Source organism: Colias eurytheme, chromosome 17 (genome assembly GCF_061535395.1).
Source record: "Colias eurytheme isolate Ceu_HAF_F1 chromosome 17, ilColEury1 Martin Lab GWU primary, whole genome shotgun sequence".
In the NCBI taxonomy this organism is placed as follows: Eukaryota; Metazoa; Arthropoda; class Insecta; order Lepidoptera; family Pieridae; genus Colias; species Colias eurytheme.
The window spans coordinates 9,817,184-9,842,521 of NC_142996.1; the positions used below are offsets into that span (position 1 = coordinate 9,817,184).

Sequence of the window (25,338 nt, forward strand, 5' to 3'; positions counted from 1 at the left end):
TTAACCAAACCCAATAACAAAACATTACTTCCCGTCGAGCCGGCTCGAAAATCGATCGTTTAAATTCCGGCAAAGGCGAGAAGCGTGCGTGAAAAACGGGGATTGTAACAAAAATGTCGGGCGTAAGAGCAAAACCGTGTCGCTATGTCGAACACGGCAGCGCGACACGTCCGCTCAGAGTGGTGCCTTTGACGCGACTGAGCCGCTGCTATGTATAAATAGATGCATTGTTGTACATGAAGGTATTTTTATTAACCGGCGCTTTTAAGTGCTGCTTAATTATATGCTCGTTATGGACTGCTCGGATTGTCTCCTCGTTTTTGTATGGACGTGGTGGTCTGATCATTTTGTTATGTACATATTTTATAAGAATAGAAAGGATATTTGTTAATATTGCCACACTCCTTGATTTATAAGTAAATGAAATATTCGGTGTAAAAACTTAAGTCTTACATGATCTTGTGTGTACTGTATTATTTTTTGTCCTATTATTGTATGTTTTCTAATCAACAACTTTTGTAACAGAGGATTATATTCATGGGAAAATATTACGTGAGGCGAAATTTGTTACAGCGAAGATCAACAGACGATTGCGTCTAACTTTTTATGAATATTTTTTGTTATTCTAATCGTCAAAACAATTACAATATTGTCATTTCGACATACAAAACGCTAAACGAAATTAATTAATTGATATAATAAGTATAACGGTTATTCGTATGCGATTTTTTCTGTTTATAATTATGGTATATTAATATTGTATGTGAAAGCCTTTTGCGTTTGTAACTTGGAAGCGAGCAATACCGTATATAGTGCGGCCAGCGCTTTCTACAGCTCGATTATAAAATATATATCCGTTAGTTTGTAATGTCTAGTAATATCCAATCTTGGGTATTAATTAGTAGTACTTCCCTTCCCAGGTGTAATAGAATATGTACACTCACCGGCACGGAATCTTGGCCACTTACAAATTTGCCGATAAAAAAAGTTTGAAGTGTTTTTCACGATTTTTTTGTATGCAGATATGTTAACATATTATTTGTTTAATGGTATGGTAAGAAATCATTAAGTTTGAGAATAATCTTTTACCACTTTTTAAGAGTTACTCGAAATTTGTGATTTGTGCGGTTAAGCCGAAGTTACGAATTGTTCGTTTTAAACTTTTTTCGATATCGTATATGACGTTTTAAGATATTGTTATTGTTGTACTGTGGTCAATGATCATAACAAACAATAAAAAATGCCGTTAACATCTGAACAACCTGCTCAGGCCATCACAATGTCAGACCAATGACTGCCGCAACGTAAAGTACCTAATGTACAGTACGTACCACGTTCAGCGGTGCACTATGCATGGAGAAGATACCAGGAGACTGGTAGCTACACGTGCAGACCAGAAAATGAAGGCGTGAGGTGCACATCAGCTCAAGAAGACCCGTTTATTGTTCAAGAGATACTCAGAAATGGCTTTCTGACAGTTTTTGAGATACGCCACCGGCTCTAAAACACCAGGATAAGAAATGTGAGTGAGCAATCGGTGAGAAAACTAATGAAGGAAGTTAATTTGAAGGTTTGCAGACCAGCACGCCGTCCAGAACTCCTCAGACATCACAGAGAAGCACGTCTTCGTTTTGCACGAGAACATGAAAACTGGACCCACAGCCAGTGCGCTCGTGAGGTGTTCACAGATGACAGCTAACGCACTTTACGAGCTTCTGATAGCCAAGAGTCAGTATAGAGGAGACGAGAAGAGAGGTTTTCACCCATCACCACACTCAAACTGCGATTTTTCATGGAGGGTCAATAATGGTATGGGGAGGTATAAGTTCCGATGCTCGCACGGAGTTAGTTATCGTAGATAATGCCTTAAATTTGATCAGATACATTGAGGAGATTCTCTAGGAACATGTTCAGCCCTATTACAGGTTTATCAGTGAAGAAAATTTGCTACTAATACACTATAACGCACGTCCGCGTGTCGTACGATGCGTATAAGAGTACCTTCAAGAGGTTATTATTGAAAAATTGGAGTGGCCAGCTCGTAGCCCGAATCTTAATCCAATAGAACACATCTGGGACATGCTTAAAAGAAACATAAAGTTCGATTCCAACCCAGCATCAATGTTAGATGAGCTTAGAAATACAGCTGGGGCCGTTTGGTACACTATAGCTCAAGTGGACATCAAAAATATCTTCTAGAGTATGCCAGACTGGATGCAAACAGTGTTTAAGGAAAGAGAAGGAAACACCCTATATTAAAAGGTTCAATTTTTTTTATGGAAACGTTCTTTCTAATTTTTGTGCATTTTTTAAGAAATCATTTAAATTTCACAGGAAAAGCGTAAATTCTTGTTTAATTCATATCTACGCGGTAGTACTTCTTATGAACTTCCAATTATTACTAAAAGTTAGTAAAAACATTAAAGTAACTAGTTTTGATTAAATTTTTATTGAATTTTGTAGTAGAAAAGAAATAGTGTTATTTTACCCAAAAATTTGCAGTGGCCAAGATTCCGTGCCGGTGAGTGTATTTGCGTTCTTTTGCATCGAATAGTTCTTCGTGGATGGTTTGTCGAAGTTTTTACCATCGTAATATACCTTTTGTAACATGCAATTAACGTAGTATTTTTGTCGTATTTGGGTCTGTTGTTGTTGGGTTTCTTTAATATGTGAAATAAAGGTTTATTTTATGTAACATGGAAAAACCCTAAAATTTCGGAACCTACACTACTTACTCAGAACAAACAAGGCTCTACAAACCAACACTTTACCCGAAAATAAGCATGCACGCACGTGTACAAGAGTCACGTTGGTGTGTTTATTTATTTACATTGGAGCATTTACTTTGAATATCCCTATTTACTTATAGAATATTCTCGAAATGTCGTCGACATTCTTGCTAATTGGGCAGACGTCGACGGCGTCGTACCTTCAAATTGTGCTCAAATATTGTACACGCCGGGGTAAATAGAGGCTGTTTGTGTGTTCGCCTGTTTGTCTGTTTGTCCGTTTGCACAGGCCAACGAGCCGGTGTCTGTTTGCATCTATTATCTAGCTGTAGGGTGACTGTGATGCGAGACCTTACTGGACTGATTCGTTTTTGTTGAGTTTTGGCTGTAGTAATCTTTATATCATAGATGCATAAATATGAAATTAATTTTAGCTGTCGTTTTCTACGTTATAACACATAGGGTCGGGAATATACCTACTACCATACGTATATTATACTGAAATCTTATTTAGATCTTCCTTCATTAATAATCTCTCTGCTTGTTTCAACGACGGATATCAAAAAACTGAATAAGAGTTTAAATTGTTTCGTTCTCAAATATGGTAAAGTAAATTGTTATTTCTTTATCGAATTCAATCACACCCAAAGAAGCTTGCATATCGGTCCCAAATACATGGTAAAAAGTTTTATAGATAGCAAAGAAATTATAAAAAGGTACATACCAAGCATGATACATGTACACCCTACACGCTCTCTCGTTGACATATCATTTTGCCCTTTTTCTCCACATCCCTTTTAAGGTCTCTGGGAGATTGACACGTAGCTATTAAATCGTGCCCAAGTAGAGGGGACTGCTTTTTATTATTTAATTCATTGCTGTGGGAATAGCTATGTGGCGTGTAGCATAGATTGTACTAGCCATGTTTGTATGTACAGGTAAAAAGTGTTACGTTTTTGGTTTATCTGTCCCTAATATGGTACAGCCGTTGATGGTCTGTCTCCTGACCCTATTACGGGTTAATGTGGAATTAATTTATTTTAATAATCTGTTAGTTATCTCACAGTTAGATTAGATGGTGATATCGGATATCGGAGATGATAAGTTGAGCTGGGAAGATTTCGTCGGATAAAGTTCACACGATAGATTTCATAATCTAAAATAATTAAATTAAAAAATGTAGATACTGAAATATTTTAAGAATAAAAAGATGTATGGTTTTTACTCATTCACCCAAAAAGAATGCTATATTTATGAAACTTGGTACAGAGGTACATTGTAGTCTGGATAAGCATATAGGATCGTTAACCTTTAACTATTTCATTCACTTTTTAACCAGATATATATATACAATGTAAGCTAAGTCGCTCTAGTTAGCAAACTATTCATATGTGTATATTTATGATTATTTGTATAAGTATATTATGACATGCGGAAACAACAATACGTGAAGGAATGATGGCCATGTGCAATGCGTATATGACAAATATGTATTTGCTATTGTGTGTCATACGCATAGCCCATCGATGAACCGTAGCAGTGGTCATATGGATGTTTTTGCTTAGGAATCTTGTAGTACCTGCTATATATGGTTTACACTTTGTTAAGATAGATTCTTAGATGCCTCAGCCCCCGGAATCACAGACACAATAGAAAATCTATTGTGTCGTGGCCTGATCGGGCCGCTCGGTGGTCAATGGGTTAATAGCTTTGATAGTACATATAATGCTATTTATTAATTGTTTACGTTCTTCCATATGATACTTAATAGTACTTACATAGTTTACATGTTCTACGGAGTATGTACCTACGTATGTATGATAGTGCGTTGATGAGATTCTTTATGAGCAAATATTGTTGAGAAAAGGTTTTTCTGTTATGTATGTTTTAACAGTATTTCTTTCAGAAATTCATTTTGAATGGTACCTAATACAAAAATCGAGTTTATAAACTATAGACATGTCTAAACGAATGCCTTTTTGTTAATAACAAAGATTTGATTATAAAATTTTGTACTCTTTTAGTTTAGATCTGATTTTTTATTTGTATTCCATTATTAATAAATACATAGACACACACTAATTACGCATATAACTAATAGTATTTGTTTTCATTGCAGATATGTAACGGAGCCAACCCACCAATGACATTCGAACGACATATGATGTCTGCGCCGAACAAGAAGCCGACGCTCCTGCCACTGCGGAAAGGTTTGTCGAATGTTATGTCTTCATTTCTATATTAAACTAGCGGTCCGCCCCGGCTTCGCCCGTGGTACATGTTTACGTTTTATCTCCATAAGAACCATCCTTGTACTTCAAGGAATATTATAAAAAAATAATTATCGAAATCGGTCCACCTGTTCACGCGTGATGTCCAAGGGAAATATGGATTCATTTTTATATATAGAGACTAGCTGTCTCAGCAGACGTTGTTCTTCCCCATTGCTCCTGTATTGTGTTTTCTCTTCCTTCCTTGTGCCTTAAAAAAAATGTTTAAAAAAATTAGCCCAATTGGTCGAGCAGTTCTCAACGCTCAGCAACAGATTTGGCGATTCATTTTTATTATATAAAGATTTGTACCAGGTTTTTATCGTTTTGTCAGAGGATTAGGGATAAATCATTCTTATCCTTCAGAATATTTACTACCATCTTATTCTTTTCTCTTGGATAAAAAGTTTTGTCGTTTGGCACCGTTTACTTTTGGGAATAGTCAAACGGTGTATCTCATAGCAATAACATTTTCTATTTATTTCAAAATTTGTTAGGTTTATTGAGGTTTACAGTATATGTTACACGCAAGAATCGTAGTTAACTCCTTAATACATTACACTCTGTAATTGAGACATGGAAACGCGTAAGTTATGGCAATTAGTGAAATAATTTCGCATTTATATTACGTTAAATGCGTCACAGCACGCAACCAGGATGCTGGTGGTCGACCGCTAAATGATGGTTGTTAGTTTGTACCGCTTAGTAAAAGGGTTATTATAGGGATAGCTAATTATTTTGTAGAAAATAAAATTTTCTTATTTTTATTTAGATATATTTCTCTTTTCATTAGTCGTCTTGTTGAATGGGCGGGTTCTATTCAAAGATTTTTTAAAGAGTAACTATCGAGTTGCTTGCAGATTACTTAATAGAACACAGACCTTCGGAAAAGGTGGTAGTTTTAAAAAAAATGATGAAATAAACACATTTGTAGAAGTTAAGATGATTTTTTTGAGGTTGATTATTAACTTTTAAACCGTGCAGATTGTACACAAGTTCGTAACTTGGTACTTTAATACACGTTTTACCTATCGTTATAGCAAAGACAGTATTCCCGACACTCACTAGGCAATTGAAGTGCCAAATTTTGTCCATTTCAAGGATTTTTGGAATATATTCAACCGTGCACATTGTATCTACAATATTTAGTGACATAACTTGTACTTTAAAACACGTTTTACCTCATGCAATAATGAATGCAGTATTCCAAAAGCCACAAGGAAAGTGAATAACCAGATGTCCATTCTCGAAGGGAATCGGGATGTCGGAAGCGCGTCACAGCTCGGCCGGTGGATGGTTATTGCGTCCGCTCCACTGGTACACTTACGTAAATAGATAACTGCGATCGCATCTGGCACTGAGATAGATCATGGATGTAGTGATTGTTATTTTGTGTTTTTGGATATGATTTGGAAGGCAAGGCTGTGTAGGATAGACTGTATGTGATGACGCTGTGCCGTGTGGTTTTACCCGCAGTGCTCCACCCGTGTTGGTCGTAGTGTGATCATATATTGCCTTCCTCGGTAAATGGGCTATATAACACCGAAATAATTTTTCAAATCGGACCAGCAGTTTCTGAGATTAGCGCCTACAAACAAACAAACAAACAAACTCTTCAGCTTTATAATATTATTAGTACCTATAGATGATGGTGTAGATTTTGTGTGGTAACAACATGATAGATAAATCTTATAATATCGTATCTAGATAAGATGTGGATTTGATTATTGTCTCTGAATATAAATAATCTTGATGGTTAGTGTATTTAAAATGGTTTAGATATTTTTAAATATGTAGAATATGTTATTGGGTCATCTATTTCCAGTGTTTTTACTGTTTAATTATTCTAATGCAGTCCACATTTTGAATGTCGGCAAACCGATGAAAAAAAATAATTAGAAGCTTTAAATTTAACAAATGAAGTGCAAATAAAATCTAATTTAACTAGGTCATACTCATCATCCCAACCATACATACCCACGTATCATCACTATTATAAATACTAATTTATTTGTTTTATTGTCATTGTCGTCACATCGAATTATCGACTGACAATTTTTTTATCCGATGTTCTCATAACGACGGAAGGCTCTCATTTCACATATAGATAGTTAGTTAGTATCAAGAAGTTGACGGGAATCAACAGTAACAAGCAAAGCGTACGAATATGCTAACTTATTAGTAACAAGCTTTCCGTGCGCAGCTTCGTCCGCTTTGTCTACAACCTAATAAATTATATACTAAAACCTTCCTCTTGAATCTATCTATTAAAAAAAACGCATCAAAATCCGTTGCGTACTTTTAAAGATTTAAGCATACATACATACAGACGCGGGAAGCGACTTTGCTTTATACTATGTAGTGAAGACATGCAGTCTATGCCTCTCCAGCATGAGAGCATGCAGTCCGTCGACCTTGCACGCTTGATCAAGTGATTCGATTGACTGAACAATAATTAGGGTGCACTCACACACATCAGTCACCGTCACGGCACGTCACCGGACAGGATTAAAAAAAAATATGTATCAATAGTTCTAGTATGACTCTATTCCCACACGACAGTCGCCGGCACGAAATCTATCAGTGACGTCCCCGGTCAGGCACGTCAAATAATCTTTCCATACATGTATCATACTTTTATCCCCACTCACCCGGTGCCGTCACGTCTCAGTTCAGTCAGCGTCGTGCTACCGTCAATTGCTACTTGTTCTCTAGCATGACACACGTCTAATCACTGACTAACCTGATGTATGTGTTCAATGATTCAGTCAAACCGGCGACGTGACTGACGGACAACATGACGGTGACTGGTGTTTGTGGATACGTACACAAACCGTCACCGATCAGTCATCGGTGACTTGACGGTGACTGATGTGTGTGAGTGCACCCTTAGCATTGCCCGGTCATTGCGGGCTTTTGTTTCACGCTCCGTGTGAGTTACGGCCTTATTAATTAGGGTGTGTGTGTGTTTGAAAGAGAAAGATATCTTTAGAGATGTATAAGAAGAAATTTTGATATCATAATATGTGCCTTATGTTGAAGTTATTTCATTGTATTGAATCCTAAAATGCATTACCATAATATAAATGATTAAATTAAATTTTTCCAGTTTAAGATTTGTTTATTAAAAATGTGGTCCAATTTGTAAGAATTTGGTGGGTTCTAATTATTCGTTATAGTTATATTAAATTATAATTCAGGACTGATCATTTATCAAAAGTTTTGGTCTCCAAAAATATATGAGGTGAGATTATGTTTGCATCAATTAATCGACCCTTTGAAATTGATGCGATTCAATAATAATTCTGGCTTATGACAAACTTAAAATTAATTTCAGAGTAGTCAGATTATATTGAGATTTAAAACCTCCATCTGCCCAGTCATACGGAGGCGGCGTTAATGCAAAATTAATTAAATCGTGCCGGATATTTAATACATCTACACCGTATAGCATGAGATTATCTTTTAATTCAAGGCTGTATTGAAATTGTTTCATTATACTATATAACAAACTTGGCGACAGGAATTTTTCTTCTCAGCGTAAACACAAGGCTTTAACATGACGCTTTACGGGTTTAAAAATAAAAATCCAAAAGCCTAGACTACCAAGAAAGCTTCGAACGTGTGCTTGAATGTATAACATTCTCAAGTGTGAAATGTTTGTTCGCGACCAACGAAAAAAACAAGCCGCAGTTACTTGTTCAGAGAATCCAGCCTTTGTAGCAGCGATGTCTCGGAATTTCCCGAAATACCTATCCGCGTGGTATCGCGCGGGTCATCAAGTAACGCTTAATTTTATGCGCTGCGAACATTCGCCTCGTTATGTCCACTCAGAATACGGTGATAATTGATAAAATCACTATTCGGACGGTTTAGATGATGTCATAAAGATTACAGATGAATTGTTTGTAGACGCTAAACGCGACGTGGAAGACAATTTTATTCGATGATTTCGTGGAAGTTTTTAGTTACGCGCATACCTCATACGTCTAGAATAAGAAGAGGATGTGGTTATAGCTTGCACACATAAAACTGGGCAAGAATCACAAAACGTTTGTCCAACAAAGCGTTTTGTTTGTGAAATAAAAGCAAAAGCGAGTGAGCGTGTCCGAATGTCACGTGGCCACGGCATCCCGCCGCCCCGAGTCCCCGACTCTTGCTCTTTTTGCCGCGCGCCGCCATCTTTCCGAGAACGTCATGTAAAAAACCTAAAACCCAAAACGGACGGCGAAGGTGTGAATATAATTAATGGTGCATCAAACGGTCCGCCTCGATTAAAAAATAATGCCACCGATTTTGGTCGTCCTTAGACTTATAAATTGCGGTTAGAGGAACAAGCCCAGTGAGATACGCGTTATCATAATTTTGTAAAATCGTGTTTATGGTTCGGTGACAACACAATTAAGGGTGTATAAAATTATTGTTAAGTTGTTTTTAATAAGTATCGAGCGATAAAATTTGTAAGTGATATTCTGAATTTTAAATTTGTGTTTCACATTTGTGAATATATTTATGTTAATCTGTTCTTGACCTCTAGGATGTTTTAACGCAGCTTCTTCATAAGTAGTCATTAGAGTCAGATGAGGTTAAGCTAACGACAGTCAGTAATGGATACGATATGGAACATTATGCTGGCGGTTTGTTTTAGACGATCTCTTTGATTGTTATTTTGGGAACATCAATCATGCAATAATATAATTAGATTGTATTGCGCTGTGTATATTGTGTGATTGAAGATGTACACAATGTACATTATTAAGGTTGGTCGAGAGCTTATTTGAGTACTTCTTGTTGGAATTAATAGTAGATGATGATGATTATAAATTGGTCGTTATAAAAATTACGCCGAAGTTCAATAATAATCAAATACGACTAGTTATTACCTGTCCCATCTAAGCATTTTTCTTCTGTATTTTTAATGACTAGTATAAATTAATGTAAATCCTATATTTATCGATATAACTTTGGTTTAGATATGTTTCATAGTTATCTAAATATTACCGTCGTTTTCAATGTAAAGCTAGTACTTGGTACATTTCCAATTATAATTATTTGATATTTACATTTAATTAAATATTTAAAAACGATCAATTTATCATTGCTTAAAACTAGATCAATTTAATACAATAACTTTAAATTCGTTATGCTAAGCTACATATATTTGGAATAATGTATTCGTAGAATATGAATGCAAAATGTTTAGTCAAACAAGTCAGAAAAATTTGGTAATATTTTCAGAGAAAAGGAGCAAATTATAAAACTCAAAATACTCCAAGGAAACGGCTTGACCGATTATAATAAAAAAGAACGTGTTTGCCGAGAACACGTGTCAGAACTCAGAAGTGAAACTTCATTGGCCTCATCAAAGATACCAAAATCGTCGCCTTACCTCATGACGTGACCTTGAAATTTTACTCTCAACGTGCCTAAAGAAGTTTCACTTCAAAAAAGCATACCTTTAATTGATTAGGTTGTCCTGGCAGAACAACATATAGGTCAACTAGTATTTTTTTTACATAATTTCCTTTTTAACTAGTTATCAAGTAAGTTTAAAATAATTCAACAATGTAATAAAACACTTTGTCTCTAAAGCAACCAGTTTCATTACTCAACCTTAAGGTATGATAATATTATAATATATATTGTAATATTAATGAAATATGACCAGATACTTTGGTACGATCACTTTGATAGTTATTTCGGGAGCTGCATCAATCACGTTTCAGTCTGAATTAATAAGAACACTAATAAATCTGTGCGAATCTAATTTTGTGTCAGGATGGAGAGGCGATTAGCGTGTTACTCTTTGTGTTTTATTGTGAAATAATTAATTTGAATTTGAATTTTGATTTAGGTATAGGTAGGTATAGGATCTACACATGTCAAACAATTCTGTATTGTAACTTATCCTTCGTCCGCGTTGTCTAAATTTAACAAATGACATTCTAAAATATTCCTCTTGAATCACTCTATCTATTAAAAAACCGCATCAACATCTGTTGCGAGTTTTATAGATCTACCTAAGCATACATAGGTACAGACAGACAGCGGGCAGCGAATTAGTTTATATAGTATATATACTATGTAGTGCATTATATGTATAGTGTATTATATTATATATAAATTAACCATTTATTTGCACAAAATCATTTTACAAATTTAAGTGATCTGATAGAAGAATATCATTAAAGCCAAAATTTCATTATTCTGTAAACATATTTATGAGCATACCATCTACTAGTCATCTGTTCATAAATCAAAGATATCCTAGGCATCCGGACAAACTTTAGTGAAATTAAATTTAGTACTGTTGCCGGTGTGGATTGATCTTTAGCCGTTGCATAATAAGCCTGTCATCGCACGCGCGACACATCTATTTCTGCATTCCCGTTCTGTATGTGGGCGCGCCAACATCGGTTCCTGTTAAATTGCGATCGACGCGAACTGTCATCGACGCTGTAGACTGTGTGCAGATGACATTTTGTTCTAAATTCTAAATTTGATTTAAAATTTGAAATTTAAAATTTGCTCGATTGTATGTGATCTGTGATGCATTCTGTAGCCTGTAGAGATGTGACATTTTATTCCAAATTCAAAATTCGATTTTATGATTGAAATCGGCGCGAACTGTCAACTTCAATTCTATATTGTTCTCCACATTTGCAAAAATACCTTATTACTAGCATGGTAATTAAATTAAATTGACATTTAAAAGTACATTATCTGTTTTACCTAAAATTAACTGTAACTTCATTACTTTTCCGTTAATCTTCTTGCAGTGAATGTGGTTTAGGTGTAAAGCTATCGGTTGCTCGCTCGTTGTATGGAATGCACGATGGTTAAAGGGTACACTCGTTCGTTGGTATTTAACTATTAACCCTTTGCGTATCGAATTCTACGTTCCAATGTTTTAAAGAAAGTATTTATTTTGAATATCTTTATTAACTAACCACTCACTCGAATTGAACTGGGAGTCAGTTCATTTTCAGTGATTTTTTTAGTAGTTTTTTCAATTTATCCGTTACTAGCGGTCCGCCCCGGCTTCGCCCGTGGTACATATTTACGTTTTCTCTACATAAGAACCATCCTCGTACTGCAAGGAATATAATAAAAAAAAACGAAGTAGAGTAGAAAGTAATAACGAAGTAGAGAAATCAAGCGAAGAGATATATTATTTGGCTAAATGAAAAAATCATTTAGCGTTATTTCACCTAGTTTACAAGTAAAATCGCTATCTACATGATTGTCCATATTATTACAAACAGGAAAGAAACCCATGGGAAACGCGTTGTAATGATAGTGTAATAATGACAGTGTTTGGTGCAATGTTCTCGTGTTAGATTGACACTAACACTGATGTTTATCGTAATCACTAACGCGAAACGATCTTGCTATTCCGTCTGCGCTTGATGTTTAATGCGTTTGCCTTTGTGATGCAGTTTGGTCTTAGATTTATACGTAGTGGGATGTTTGGTGGAAAATAATCTAGGGAAAAATAGAGTATCTTTAATTTTTAATTTATTACTAAGTATGATGTTTAGAAGACGTTGTTTGACCTAGGATAGGGAGAATATTTAACTTGGGTAGAACTGTAGAAGATAGCATCTTAATTTTAAATGATAGGATTTTTCGAAGTGTTTTTATAATTAGATTGGCTTTATTTCAGCTTATCTATGATGATACAGAAACGGAAGACGTCATGGCAGTTCTTTATTTTGTGTTTTTTTTATCAAAAAACGAAGATATAATCTACATACTGACCTATTTGCGAAAATTCAGCTTTTAGGTCGTGAACTGATTTTATTTTCGAAGATTTCATTGGCACAATTCAAAGTCTGACTGATTTGTTTGTATATTTATAGTAATGACAATGCCTTAGGCTTAACCGATAAAGGTTGAGGCTGCCAATCAACATAAATAGAGAATTTCATTCATTTAATGGAGAGAAAAATTCAACGACTTAGCTGAGACTGAGCTTGGCAATCAGTATTTTTTCAAGAATTTGTATAATTGTCCTGAGGAACTTTTACCATCTTTTCGTATCATTATTTGTTGTACAACAATTGATAAGCTATATTACTAGAAAGTGGAAACTTTTAATGTTAGCGAATACTGTAAATTTTGTCGCTCTTTGGCTTTATCGGTGTTATCAACTCGTGCATCACCTTTGTTTCTTAATATGTTAACAATGATTACAAGGCTTGAGTATCCATAACCATTCATTAATTACCTTCACACGCTGCTAAATACTCACATACATATTATACACTATGTGGTCTGTTCGTACGGGGTCATTGGCTGGTCTCGGTGTCTTGTTTCCAGCTATCAGCGAGGTGTGCATGCATCGGATTGGATACGGTTACGTGACATTCGAGAACAGTAGGGATTTAGTTGGTAATGGTGTTCGTGTAGGTGTTGGTGCTATTTTGTTTTACCTAATATAGGTAATATGTCCTGGTGCTAAATGTAGCATTATTTTGTCCATGAAGGATTTGGTGTTACCTAAGTTATGTAATCTTGCTTGGGGATCATCCTAACGTGTTGTAATAATAGTCGTCGTTGTCTGTTGTAGTATGTCGTTAGCACCCTTAAATAAGGACAGACTGACATCTAAGTAGGTAGGTAAGCAATCACATATTTTTTATGCTATTAGTAAGAAAATAGTATTTTTTAATTAATTTTTTGTGAAAGCATATGAAGCATAACTCATTTAGATAGTAATTTTTTGCAATTAACTGTTTCGAGAATTATATCCAAAACGGATGTGCTGTCTGCTGTTAATAATTTCCCACGATAAATTAAAAGCGTGCCATAAATTCTAGGATTTATTAACTTATTGACTATCTCATTTTCCTGTATGGCATTTTTTGCGGAGTGCATTAACATCTTTTCAATTTTATTCACTTCCTCTATAAACGAAAACGATTTGAGCGTAACATAAAATATCAATAGACTTTTATTAATGCTTGACAAAAGTAATTTAAAATGTCCATAAAGCTTCTCGGACGTTTTCTATGCCCGACTAACCTTTAGAAATATTCCGAAGCTATTCACGTGTGTTTCACAAAGGAGTTTACGAGCACAGGTACATTTACAGGCACATGTGCGACAAATGCTTCGATTTCTGGGAATTTAATAGAAAACTGTACAATGGACACCTGGCAGACTTGCTGTCGGCTATGGAAGTCGAACAAAAGATTGGAGGAGCGCTTTACCTGCGTCCAATGTTATTGTCTGGTTCTATCATTTTTATGGGATTATAGTTGTGGCATTTTGAAATACTGTTGGTCGCGTATAATGGAGTTGAGTTTAATACTGTTGATGTTGATTGTATAATGCAGTTTGGTAATATCAGAGAGGTTGTGGGCGTCTTGCAAAATGTACCTGCGGCGGCGAATTGTTGTCGTTTCATTAATAATTGAAATTGTACTTGCTGTGTTATTTATGCAATTTATGCAGCGGAGCGTTCGCTTCGAGTCTTATGTTATTATAGTAGGGGAGGCCAAGAGGGGATTTTGGGATTTACTCGAGCGCGTCAGATTACTATAAGGGACGGTACCTTAGCTATTCATTAGTACCTCTAGTCAATATGAGCAGTTATGGTTGGTGGGTGCGCTCAGGGGCCCCGCTGGAAAATTTGAATAATCCATAATTCCCTAAGGTTGAGCTCGAATCGTCAGATTAGCGAAATGGGGACTTCTTATATTGTAACTAACCCCCCCATATATTAATCTGACGCGCTCGAATAATATTACTTTAATTTTTTACCCTTTCTTCATAGCGATTAAATCGCCACTTAAATCGTCAGATTAACGTTTACTTTTTTTCAGTGACGTCCTGGAGCATGCAAAATATCAATATCTAACGCGCTTGAGTATTTCCAAGCCAATTTTTTTCTTTTTTAAATTAAAAAAAATCAAAAAACCCTTCCCCACCGCTAAAAGTGAAAACATTATAGGACCTTTTTTTCTCGCTATGGTCTAATCTACCAATTCTAATAGGTTCCCGTGACGCTCGAGTAAATCCACATTTAGCATCCTGGGCTCCCCTATTATGAAGCGATTTGTCGTCTGAATTTATGGAAATGAATTCATAGATGAATGTATTGTTGTTGTTCTCAAGTTTCTTTTGTATACGTTCTTGCGTTTATGGCTCTTTGGGTGTAATTGGACTTAAGATATTGAAAAATGTATAAATGTAACACTTTTAGTTTATACTATGATATAAATACATTTAAATCTGTTTTTATAAGTTTGAAAAATTCTCTGGTTGGTAATTACTCCGTTGTATGAAAAAAAAATGTTGTAGAGATTGTGTTAGTTACTGTATATGATATATCCCAAGTAGGGAGATGAAATGGTATTTATTAAATCTTTAGGTATACTGTATACTGAATAGAGATTTATGTTGTTTTTATTGTTGTCTACATTTTATTAGTTTACAAATGTAAAAGAGGACAAAAGATTTTAATGATCAAATACCTGGATGTGTCCCTTTAGTGCAATAAAGTATCGCTTCGCTAAATTTTATAGCGATGTTTCGGGGCCATTAAATTTAGCTCGATTAATTTAATAATTTATTTATGTGAGGCGAAAAAATTAAGACGTATTGTAAACTTTTGAGTTAAGTGCGATGTAGCTTTAGTTTTTAAATAACGTTTTCAACACTTTGTTTTTCTTTAATATTATTAGTTATTACGATATGAAAAAATATCTAAAACATAGACACTTCATGTTTTAACTATATTTTTTTTATATAGTTAAAACAATAAGTGTTTCAGACTATTTTTAAATATAATATATGAATGATACTCTACCCACAAAAATTAAATCGATATATTGCGCGAAATGTAGCAGTAGTGATTAAAGGGATAGGGATTGTGGTAGGGTTTTTTTAAATTCACATGAAGCAGAGAACGCTACAAACTGAAACTTTCCGACGGAATATTGTAGGCGGCGTGTTTGGCAGAAGCGATTCGCGCCGGGCCGTCTCACGAACTTAGTGCGGTAATTAGACGCTCGCGCACCGCCCTCGCGTCTACATTGTCTTGTTTGTATAAATATAGCGTGATTGAACACTGCTACAATGTGGTGAGATTTATCACTAGTAATAATACTAATTCATTTATTTATCGAAACATCATTGGTCCACTTGTTAGTAACAATTTTCTTATACTAATGTTAGTAAAAATTTCAAATTTAATTTTATTCAAGTCAATATACATATTATAGTATTTATTGTTGGCTATTTTGGGTTGTAGTTGTGAATGTGGTTGTCTAGTTGCAGCGCTTTTGGGAATATTTGACTTGGGTATGGATTATGAATAGATAATAATCTGACGTCGAATTAGTATCTCACGTATTTTTACACGCTTTATATTAGCTTCACCTGTATGTTTGTAACCGACTTCTTTGGGCGCGATTTTGACCCACTTTAAACGGCCAGATTTCGTTCAAACTTTGTAGATTTATTGAGGACCGATGACAATACACTAATTTGATAAAAATTTTCTATTTTTTAGTTCGGTTTTCTATAAAAAGCGTGTTTTTTAGTTTTTATAAACTATTATTATTATTTGTAAATATACTGATTTGGGGTAGTTATGGTATGTGGTTGGTTGTGTGCGTTTTCGGCTTTTTGGCAGGAAATGGATATAAAATAATCCGACAGCAAATTAGTATCTCACGTGTTCCTTTATTTACAGCACTTTTTACTTTACAGATAATTTAAATCCGGTGCATTCACTGCCTTCATTGACAGTCTCATTTCTAAAATCTCACATTGACGACACAATTGTAACGGAAATGTCAGGCATGTCAAAAAAATCGTGTGAACGAGGGACGTAAAAATTTCTTTTTTATTTATCCATAGATTTGTCGTTCATATAATTAATTCAAGCAAGTGTATAGATACGCATACCTTTACAGTACCGCTATAATATAGTATCGGGAATAATTAGAGAATGTAGTATGTAAAGACATTGATCGCATTGTTTTTGTTGTGTCTGAAACGTGTGTAATTATAGTCTGTACACGACCAGACGTCTGTATCGCGATATTCTGAAAATATCTTTGTCACAGGAATGTTTGTTACTTCTAATTGTATGGTACCAGCGATCGCGATGTTTTGTACAATAATTTTTGTCTTTGATTTGATTTTTGTACAATAATTTATGATTTGACTTTAGGTTTGGAAAATTAGATACACCATGGAAAGAATATTTTATTTTACTTATCCTATAAGATCAAATAAAAAAGCATTTGTAAGATTATTTTACAAAATGTTTTTATTTTTTTTTATTTCCCGTTACAGTCGTACATACAAGTACATATTCCCCTAATTAGATTTCAACTCTAAGCATGGATTCAACCACCTCATGAGAACGATCAGGTGTCCGTCATAAACTGCAGTTACTTCATTAAGTAATCCGGGATCACTTTGTAATTAAGTCATTATGCAAATGCGTTTCTACCCGGTTTAAATATTTTATTCCATAACTATTTACTATTTAGTGCATCGAATTACACGTCAATTGAAAATAATCTCTACGTCAATAGATATAAGGTTGTTATTAGCCTATCTGATTGTAGTACACTGGACATCGGACTCGATCAGTCACAGATGCGACCGGAAACGCACACAGACGCACGCGTGCGTATGCGCAGCGCGTGTTTATGTATGTATGACGCATGTGTGTGTGTGTGTATGGCGTATGTTTGTGTGTGTGCGGGTGAAATTCAGCCATTACTACGCGAATGATGCAGCTCACGTGATGTTATGAGTTATTACTTGTGACTTAATACTGCACGAGCGAGCTGATGCATTCGCTTTGTGACCTGCGAGGTTAGATTGGTCTTGTTTGTTTTATATGTAATTCAAGTTACGCTTACGAGTTACGATAGACGAAGAGAGGTCTCAAGTCTTGAAGCGAATGTTAAAGTGAATGGGTTTTTATTCGTTTTGGCGTCAATTTAAAAATAATATATGAGCATCAGATCCTAATATAATATTATCTTAAAAGAGACTTTTATACAGAAGAACACATGAACATTTTTATAACATCGATTCTTAATATTATCTCGATATACATTCAGCTCATATATTGCTAAGAGCTCAATAATAAATCAGAAGATACAATCTCTCAAATAGCCAATTACTATTTAAAAACAGTAGCAATAGAATTATGTGACGCGTCATAGCTCGCTTGTTACACTTGCAATTGTTGAACGAAGCCATGCGAGATACGCCGGTATTTAGGTATGTTATGATTGTTGCGTGCGACGCGTACTGATGGACAGTGGACGACGCTCGACATTGACGTCACATAGATAGTGTCTTAGTTCTTACTAACTAGATGTTGTCGTAGTAATGCTGGGTACAAACTTCGAACGCACTACCCAGTACATTACTCTGTACGGTGTTAGAATCTGATCAGTTTGGGTTTGTGAGAGTTTATGGGGAAGGTGAGGAAATACAAAAAAATAAAATAAAATAAAAATCATTTATTGAACGAGTAGGTAGGTAGACAGGCATGTAAAGGCAATTCAATGTATGTAAACAAAGGTTATGTTTCCAAAAGTCATCATTACAACTATGTATGTTTACTTTTTGGATTTTAAAGAGCGTGAAATGTATGATTTTAAATCCCCTTTAAGTCTTTCGTTATGCTCATATTAACCAACCACACTAGTGGCCTTTGAATAAATGTATCTCATTAAAACTGCACCCATAAAAACCAGACGATTGATTTCGATACAAATTTCTCATCTCGAACCTGTCGAGCAATAGTGCCGCAAATCGGCGGTTCGGTTCCCAGCAACGTGAACACGGTTCGCGGGCTCATTGATCATATCTATCTATCTATCGCAGCTAATTTAATGACCGCAGCCGTCGCATAAATCGTACATCGATCACACGTCTAATCACTCATCAATCAGTTATAGACGACTGATTTAATATCCGCTGTTATATCGCGAAATCAAACTGGTTTCGTCGGGAACTGTGAATGGAGGCGCTCCCACAGACGCGTCTTGTCGAAATTTGTACCGGATGCGGTGCAGGTGGTGTGCAGAACTAGTTTTAGTTTAGGATGGTCTAGGTGTAAAACTTGAATGTATAATGGGTTATGGTATACGTGAAGACGAAAAGCTTGTGCGTTCACTCGTCTTAGATATCTGAAATGACCTAAAACATAATGTTGTGGCTTCATTACAATTTAATCTTATTTTAAAGAAACTTACCATAATAAATGTTACTATATTCAGCTAGTAAAGTAATTTCATATCGATTATATTCTATATCTATATTTTGTTCAGTACTTCAGTGATAGTTCTAATGTTGTTACAAAAGAGCTTTATTTCAGAAATCTCGATAAGTACATAAATAATGCAATACACATTCTTTTTCATGTCCATTTAATATCCAACCTTACAGCTAATACGTGAGAGGTGTATTATAATCAGTACAAATTAAAAATAGTCTCGATCACTTATCTGTTATTGACAAATGAATCTAAGATGTCCAGACAGGCGTGAGCTGCAGCTGGTATCGGTACCATTGCTATCATTGTGTTGTGTAGATCTGGATGACAAGGGTATCCGGTAGACGTCGCCGTCGCTACGAGGTGATTGCCTACGACTCTATCTATGGAGAACTGTTCATAGTTATTGTAATAGATGGTCATGTATGTTTAGGATATGTCAAATTTATACTAGAAGTGTCCAAATTTATGAATGTAATTTAATTTTTTAAGGATTTATCGTCGTCTTTGTATAATCTAATTCTTAATAATAACATAAGATAATCAAACATGAATTTTGTTATTAATAAGTGCTTAAAATGCAAAATGTTTCTAATTTATATTGACAGTTTTTTAAAATACAAATTTAAATATTATTAACATTACTGTCATAATTTTTGCGTATTATATAAGACGTCTAATAAACGCAAATGGATGACATCCGTATCGTTCACAAAGCAATTAATAATACCATTCACAAAATCCTAAATTTGACTTAGTTCTCACAAGGCGTACCATATACTAATTAAACTTTAATATATGGTCACTAGTCAGGTGTGGAATCGCGGAAGTCGTAACCACGTAACCATGTTAAATAAAGACGACGAGCTTTTTATCAATGGACGGCGAACATAATGACATGCAAGTACACCGTTATAAGCTATGTCGTCAATGGTCTCCACAGTGCTGGGGCCATATCCATTCATCTATAGAGACGATTGGGGTCGACGTAACGTAGACTTACCGGTTTGCGTGTTGGCGTGATTCATGCGCTTTTTTGGCGGAGGTTAGGTGTTGGGTAATTGATGGGTACTAACTACTAACTGGTCTTGAGAAAGAAATTCGATAACCAGGCGACGAACCCGTTGGCTGGTCTTGAAATGCTGAAGTTTGTGTGGCTTGGCGGAAGGTCATAAGATGACTTTTATTTGGGTACTAATTATTGTTATAAACTACTAGCAGTCCGCCCCGGCTTCGCCCGTGGTATATATTTACGTTTTCTCTACGTAAGAACCATCCTCGTACTTCAAGGAATATAATAAAAAAAGAATTAACGAAATCGGTTCAGCCGTTCTCAAGTTATGCGCTTACCAACACATTTTGGGATTCATTTTTATATTATAGATTATGGGGACGCGATTTCATTAATATGTATTGCTAACACAATGTGCATAATTTAGTTTCAAATCAATAAATTGTTTCTTTATGTAGTAGGTAGGCAGTTTCGATTTTATGGCGCTTGAACTTAGTTTTGAATTTAAGCGCGTAACATGACCACATTAACCTTTCCGCCTACCCGCATTTGATAATCCGACTTCCACTTTATTACGATTGAACCCAATAAAAATATCCCAACAATCTACATTTCTTGCGCCAGCGCCATTTATAGCCCCCTTGTATTTCTTCGTGTTTCGTAAACCACTACCAAATTAGTTGAAAACTTGGCGAGATCTCCGGCTCAATTAAACGACAACCGGTTCTCGAGACTGGAGCTTTTTTTCTCCATTTCGCAACTAATATTTTCACTTAACAGGTGTCTGATGGCGCCCAATATAATAAAATCTTAAAATTACCATATTTGGACGCGATTTTGGACAACGGCTCACCTTTCACGCGATGCTTTCTGAATTCTGACTCATTTGCGAATTCGGGGTTATTAATGCAATAATATCTTTTTCTGTCGTTTTTCTAGTTTATAAATCTATAAATAAGTTGTCTTTCTTTCTTGTATAGTTTGTAAGTAGGTTTACTCCGTTTTATAATGTTATTGTTTTTTTTTATATTTTCATTTATCCCAAATGTAACTTTACTATGCTCTGATAAAACGTTAGTTTATTTTGGTGTTGCAATATGTTAATGTTTAAATATTAAATTATGCATCAATATCGCATACATTAATCGATTTAAATACACATCGCACAAAATTTGTTCGGGTCATATGCATATAAGTTGGTCTCTATAATTTAATAATTGCCATACATTTAAGAGATCATAATATTCTAATGGTATTAACATTAGATATAAGTAGTGAATGATAATTTACATTATAAACGGGGCGTAAAACTACAAACATGTTTGTGACGTTAAGGGCCCGTGGAAATGCTAATCTTGCATCGTTACTGGAATCCAATAAAAATGTTTGACAGGGTCAATATTAACAAGACCTTTCGAGGGACCGTTAGTAGCAGCGTGTCGTCTGCGCATGCGCTCGTAAAGATACATTATTGGTGTAATTGATTAATTATTTATTATCTGTTGTCACCTAATGATGATGCTGTGTTGACGCACCTATATAATTAAGGGAATTTCTATAATCATAGATCTATAAAGCTTGGTAAATTTCAAATGCATTTTGAATGGAATGTCTTAATAATGGACATTAAAAATAAAATAATGAAATGTGAAAATGTTAAATCGTCACAATTGATATACATATAATTGAAGTATTTCAAGGTAGCATATCAAGTGGTATTAATATCCATCAGATTATTTCGTAATGCTTTCAATGTAAAACGAAAAGCTACGTGTTACAAAATAAAGAATTAAACAAGTAAATTTGTAAGCTTCATTTCAATTCATAGCGTTGCTCAAGCGTCTAATTAAAATATACCTTCCGTAGATAAGGGAAGAGTGAACCCATAAGAAGTGTTAAGGCGAAGACGAGTTCAAGCGTTAGCGTAGTAAAAAAAATGTTGTGTGGTTTTATGAAACCACGGTAAAAGTGAAACTGTTCGAACGGTTCCGAACACTGCTTTGTGTAGCGCATGTCGCGTGACGGTCGGCTGCAGAGTAGGTATACCTACTCGGCAGCCGCGATACACGCGACATGCGCTACACAGACCAAAAAAATTGAGACGATGTAATAAAAGTTTCACTTTAATAATTTTTTTATCATCATTGTATTAAAGTTGTTAACTGGCTTATAAATGAATTTGAATGATTATGGTCAGCAAAGCACTGCTGCCAGCAGCAAGAATTTAATTCGAAAAAAAAAAACAATATAGATTTATAAAATTAAAGCTGTTGTAGCCCAATATAGTAAATTGTATTTTAGGTTGTCAAAGTCACATTTTTGTCCGCTTTGGAAATTTTTTTGTCCACAAATTAATCACATTATTTTGTAAAAATAAAATTTTGCATACGTATCAATTTATAAAGAATATTGTCTAGTGTAAATATATTTGTTTCAAATAATATAGAAGTTTCGGCGTATTGTTTGATTTAGAATGAAAATCGTATATATCCGCACCTTAACAAAAATTCCAAAGAATTTCGACAGTCGACACCGCGTCCTAAAGCTAAACGATCGGACTATGTGCGGAGGCTGATTATTATTATTTTATGCTCGAACGGCGGTTGTGTCGCCCACCTATGACCCGGCACGCGACCATCGGAATTTCCTCATACGGGCCTTTTACTTTAATAGATTACCTTTCTAAAGTTTTATTGTTTTCGAGATATGTGGTTTATGGTTTTTGGCGGCTTCTATAGTGTTGTAAAGTGAGACAATGGTCGATTTCGGATCGGGTTGTGAAGTTTAAATTTAGGTATGGAAAGTGGATTTGTATTGTTTAAAAAAACGTGATCAAAGAGCAGAACAATAAAATTTTAAAAATAATTTTAAACTAAATAAACCAGTCGATTCATCAAATACAAATTCATACATTACGAGAAAATATTTTCCTAACTATGTCGTCAACATAAGTAAGTCATGCTAAATAAATGAATCGGAAAATCAAAATGATACGGAATTTAAAATATTCACCACTAATACCATTACAAGCCGTTCAAGTGATATCGACAGACAAAGCGTAGCTCAGTGCAACGCTTAATTGGCATGGAATGTTGAAATGCTCTTAAATAGTAAGGTTTCAGTCATTTGTATAGTTTTCCTCTATACAGTATACTCTATAGTCTATCTATAGAGTACAGAGAACGAAGTACTTGCCTCCCCCGCGAGTTAATGCGTGAACAGTCATGTATGTAATCAGTAATCACCCTTGCAAATGTTATGTAGCTTGTGGCTTAGAATTTAGAGGTTGACTTATTGAAAATGTACTTGATAGTTTTCATTGAGGTGTCGTTGAAGTATTGCAATGAAGTATGCAAGCAAGTCTTAGAAATGGCGGCAACATCCGAAAATAATAATTAGAATAAGAAAAACTTACTCCTGAATATAATAATATGAGTTGAAAACGAAAACAATGTGCTTTATACGTTATATTGGAAAATACTGGTACTTTGCGCATTTCCGCTAAGGCTCAAAATGATTGCTTTATCCTTACGCCTTGTCATCGAAGCTCCTAGCAAATTATGTAGCAAAATGATAAGTAAAATAACAATCAAAACAAAACGTATGCATCTGTTACTTATGACATAACGCAGTACCATGTACTGTAGGCGTGTGACCTCTCGCCGCGCGTGGGCCGGTCCCGTATCGCAATCTTAGATCCCTCGGATAGTGGGAAAAGTTGGCGTTGGCGGTGGATTATCAATAATTATCATCGACTAGTGAACTGTGACGTAATGCTTTGAAGTAAGAGGATTGTGGGGAAATTAGACTTTCATCGGAAAGATTGAAGGCTGTATATGATGTTTTGGAAGTGTTGTTTATAGACTGTTCAGTCTATTGTCATTGCTAAGTATGGTGGTGGGGATGAGAAGAAGTATTGAGTATCTTTTCGTCCCTTGTAATTTCCTATATGTATTGTATATGTCCAAAATGTTAAAAGTTTCAGATACCTAATACTCATGGAAAATTGCGAGTGTAATTAAGATTGTAGAAAAATTCTGTATTAACTAAGTCTTTTCTGTAGGATTTTTCTTGGCCACTGACTCGTCGCCTGTCGCATGAACCCAGCGGTGCATTCCCAGTGGGTGGCGATGTAAAACCGAATGGAAACTAATGATCATACGATTTTTATTGCCTCAAATTCGATAGTGTAATTCGAGCGGTCTTGAAAATATCAAATTTCCAATTGGTTTAGTTTTTATTAATGTCGGATAAACAGCTGTTCTTTTGTGGTTTTATGTTTCGCTCGCTCGTAGAAGAGCTTGTTTCGGACCTGTTTTAGTAAAGTGTTTTAAAAATTAACTTAATGAGCATGCCGTGAATGAATTTTTCTATTCCTGAGTGAAGATGTTAATTTATGGAGCGGATCGTCAACATAAATTACTACTACTATTATCACTAATCTATTAAAATAACGACTCGTGACAAAATAAATCTTGCATATCACATATTATATTCTCTAATTTTACGCCTAACGACTCTGCGTGGATGCTCCAAAATTTTTAACCCAAACATGCCATGCCAGTCTTATAATTTAAAAAAGTTAAAAATTATGGCCCATGTTAACACTAGAATTTACGCGTACGATAAGCCCAAAGCAAACGGCAAAGACAATGTTGTTGACAAAACTTCCAGCAGCGGCGATACGGTGACATGAATTTATTACGTCCGCCATTAAACGGCGCGTGCGCATGCCCACCGCGAATTTGTGATACGCGTGAATTTGTATGCTGTAGATCTATTCATAATAAAGTTGGCAAATAATAATTAATTCCCAATATGTCAGGTTCGTGATCTTAATAACAATAGTAAAACTACTTGAATGCTTTTTTTAAGAATAGACGATATTAAATTTGTATCTATTAATAATAATTTGTAATATTTTGCATTATCTTATGAAATGCTAATTGCCGATTCCCGCTTAAAACCATTAAATGAAAGTGCATTGTTAATTTGTTAGCCTCTGAAGACTATTCACCCATCTTTCATTTGAACTAAAATGGTCTTGTTTGTAATTCCGTATTACCA

The 25,338-nt window shown here is 35.1% G+C and overlaps 1 protein-coding gene across 2 annotated transcripts in view; it reads left to right on the forward strand.

Annotated features, from left to right (window-relative positions):
- tkv (serine/threonine receptor kinase thickveins) overlaps nucleotides 1-25,338 on the forward strand; it is a 99,855-nt gene that overhangs the window by 49,637 nt on the left and 24,880 nt on the right. For both annotated transcript variants that reach the window (XM_090111500.1, XM_090111501.1), the window contains exon 2: nucleotides 4,849-4,939. In XM_090111500.1, coding sequence (XP_089967626.1) covers nucleotides 4,873-4,939 — 67 coding nt within the window. In that variant the 5' untranslated portion in view covers nucleotides 4,849-4,872. The remainder of the gene's footprint in view (nucleotides 1-4,848; nucleotides 4,940-25,338) is intronic.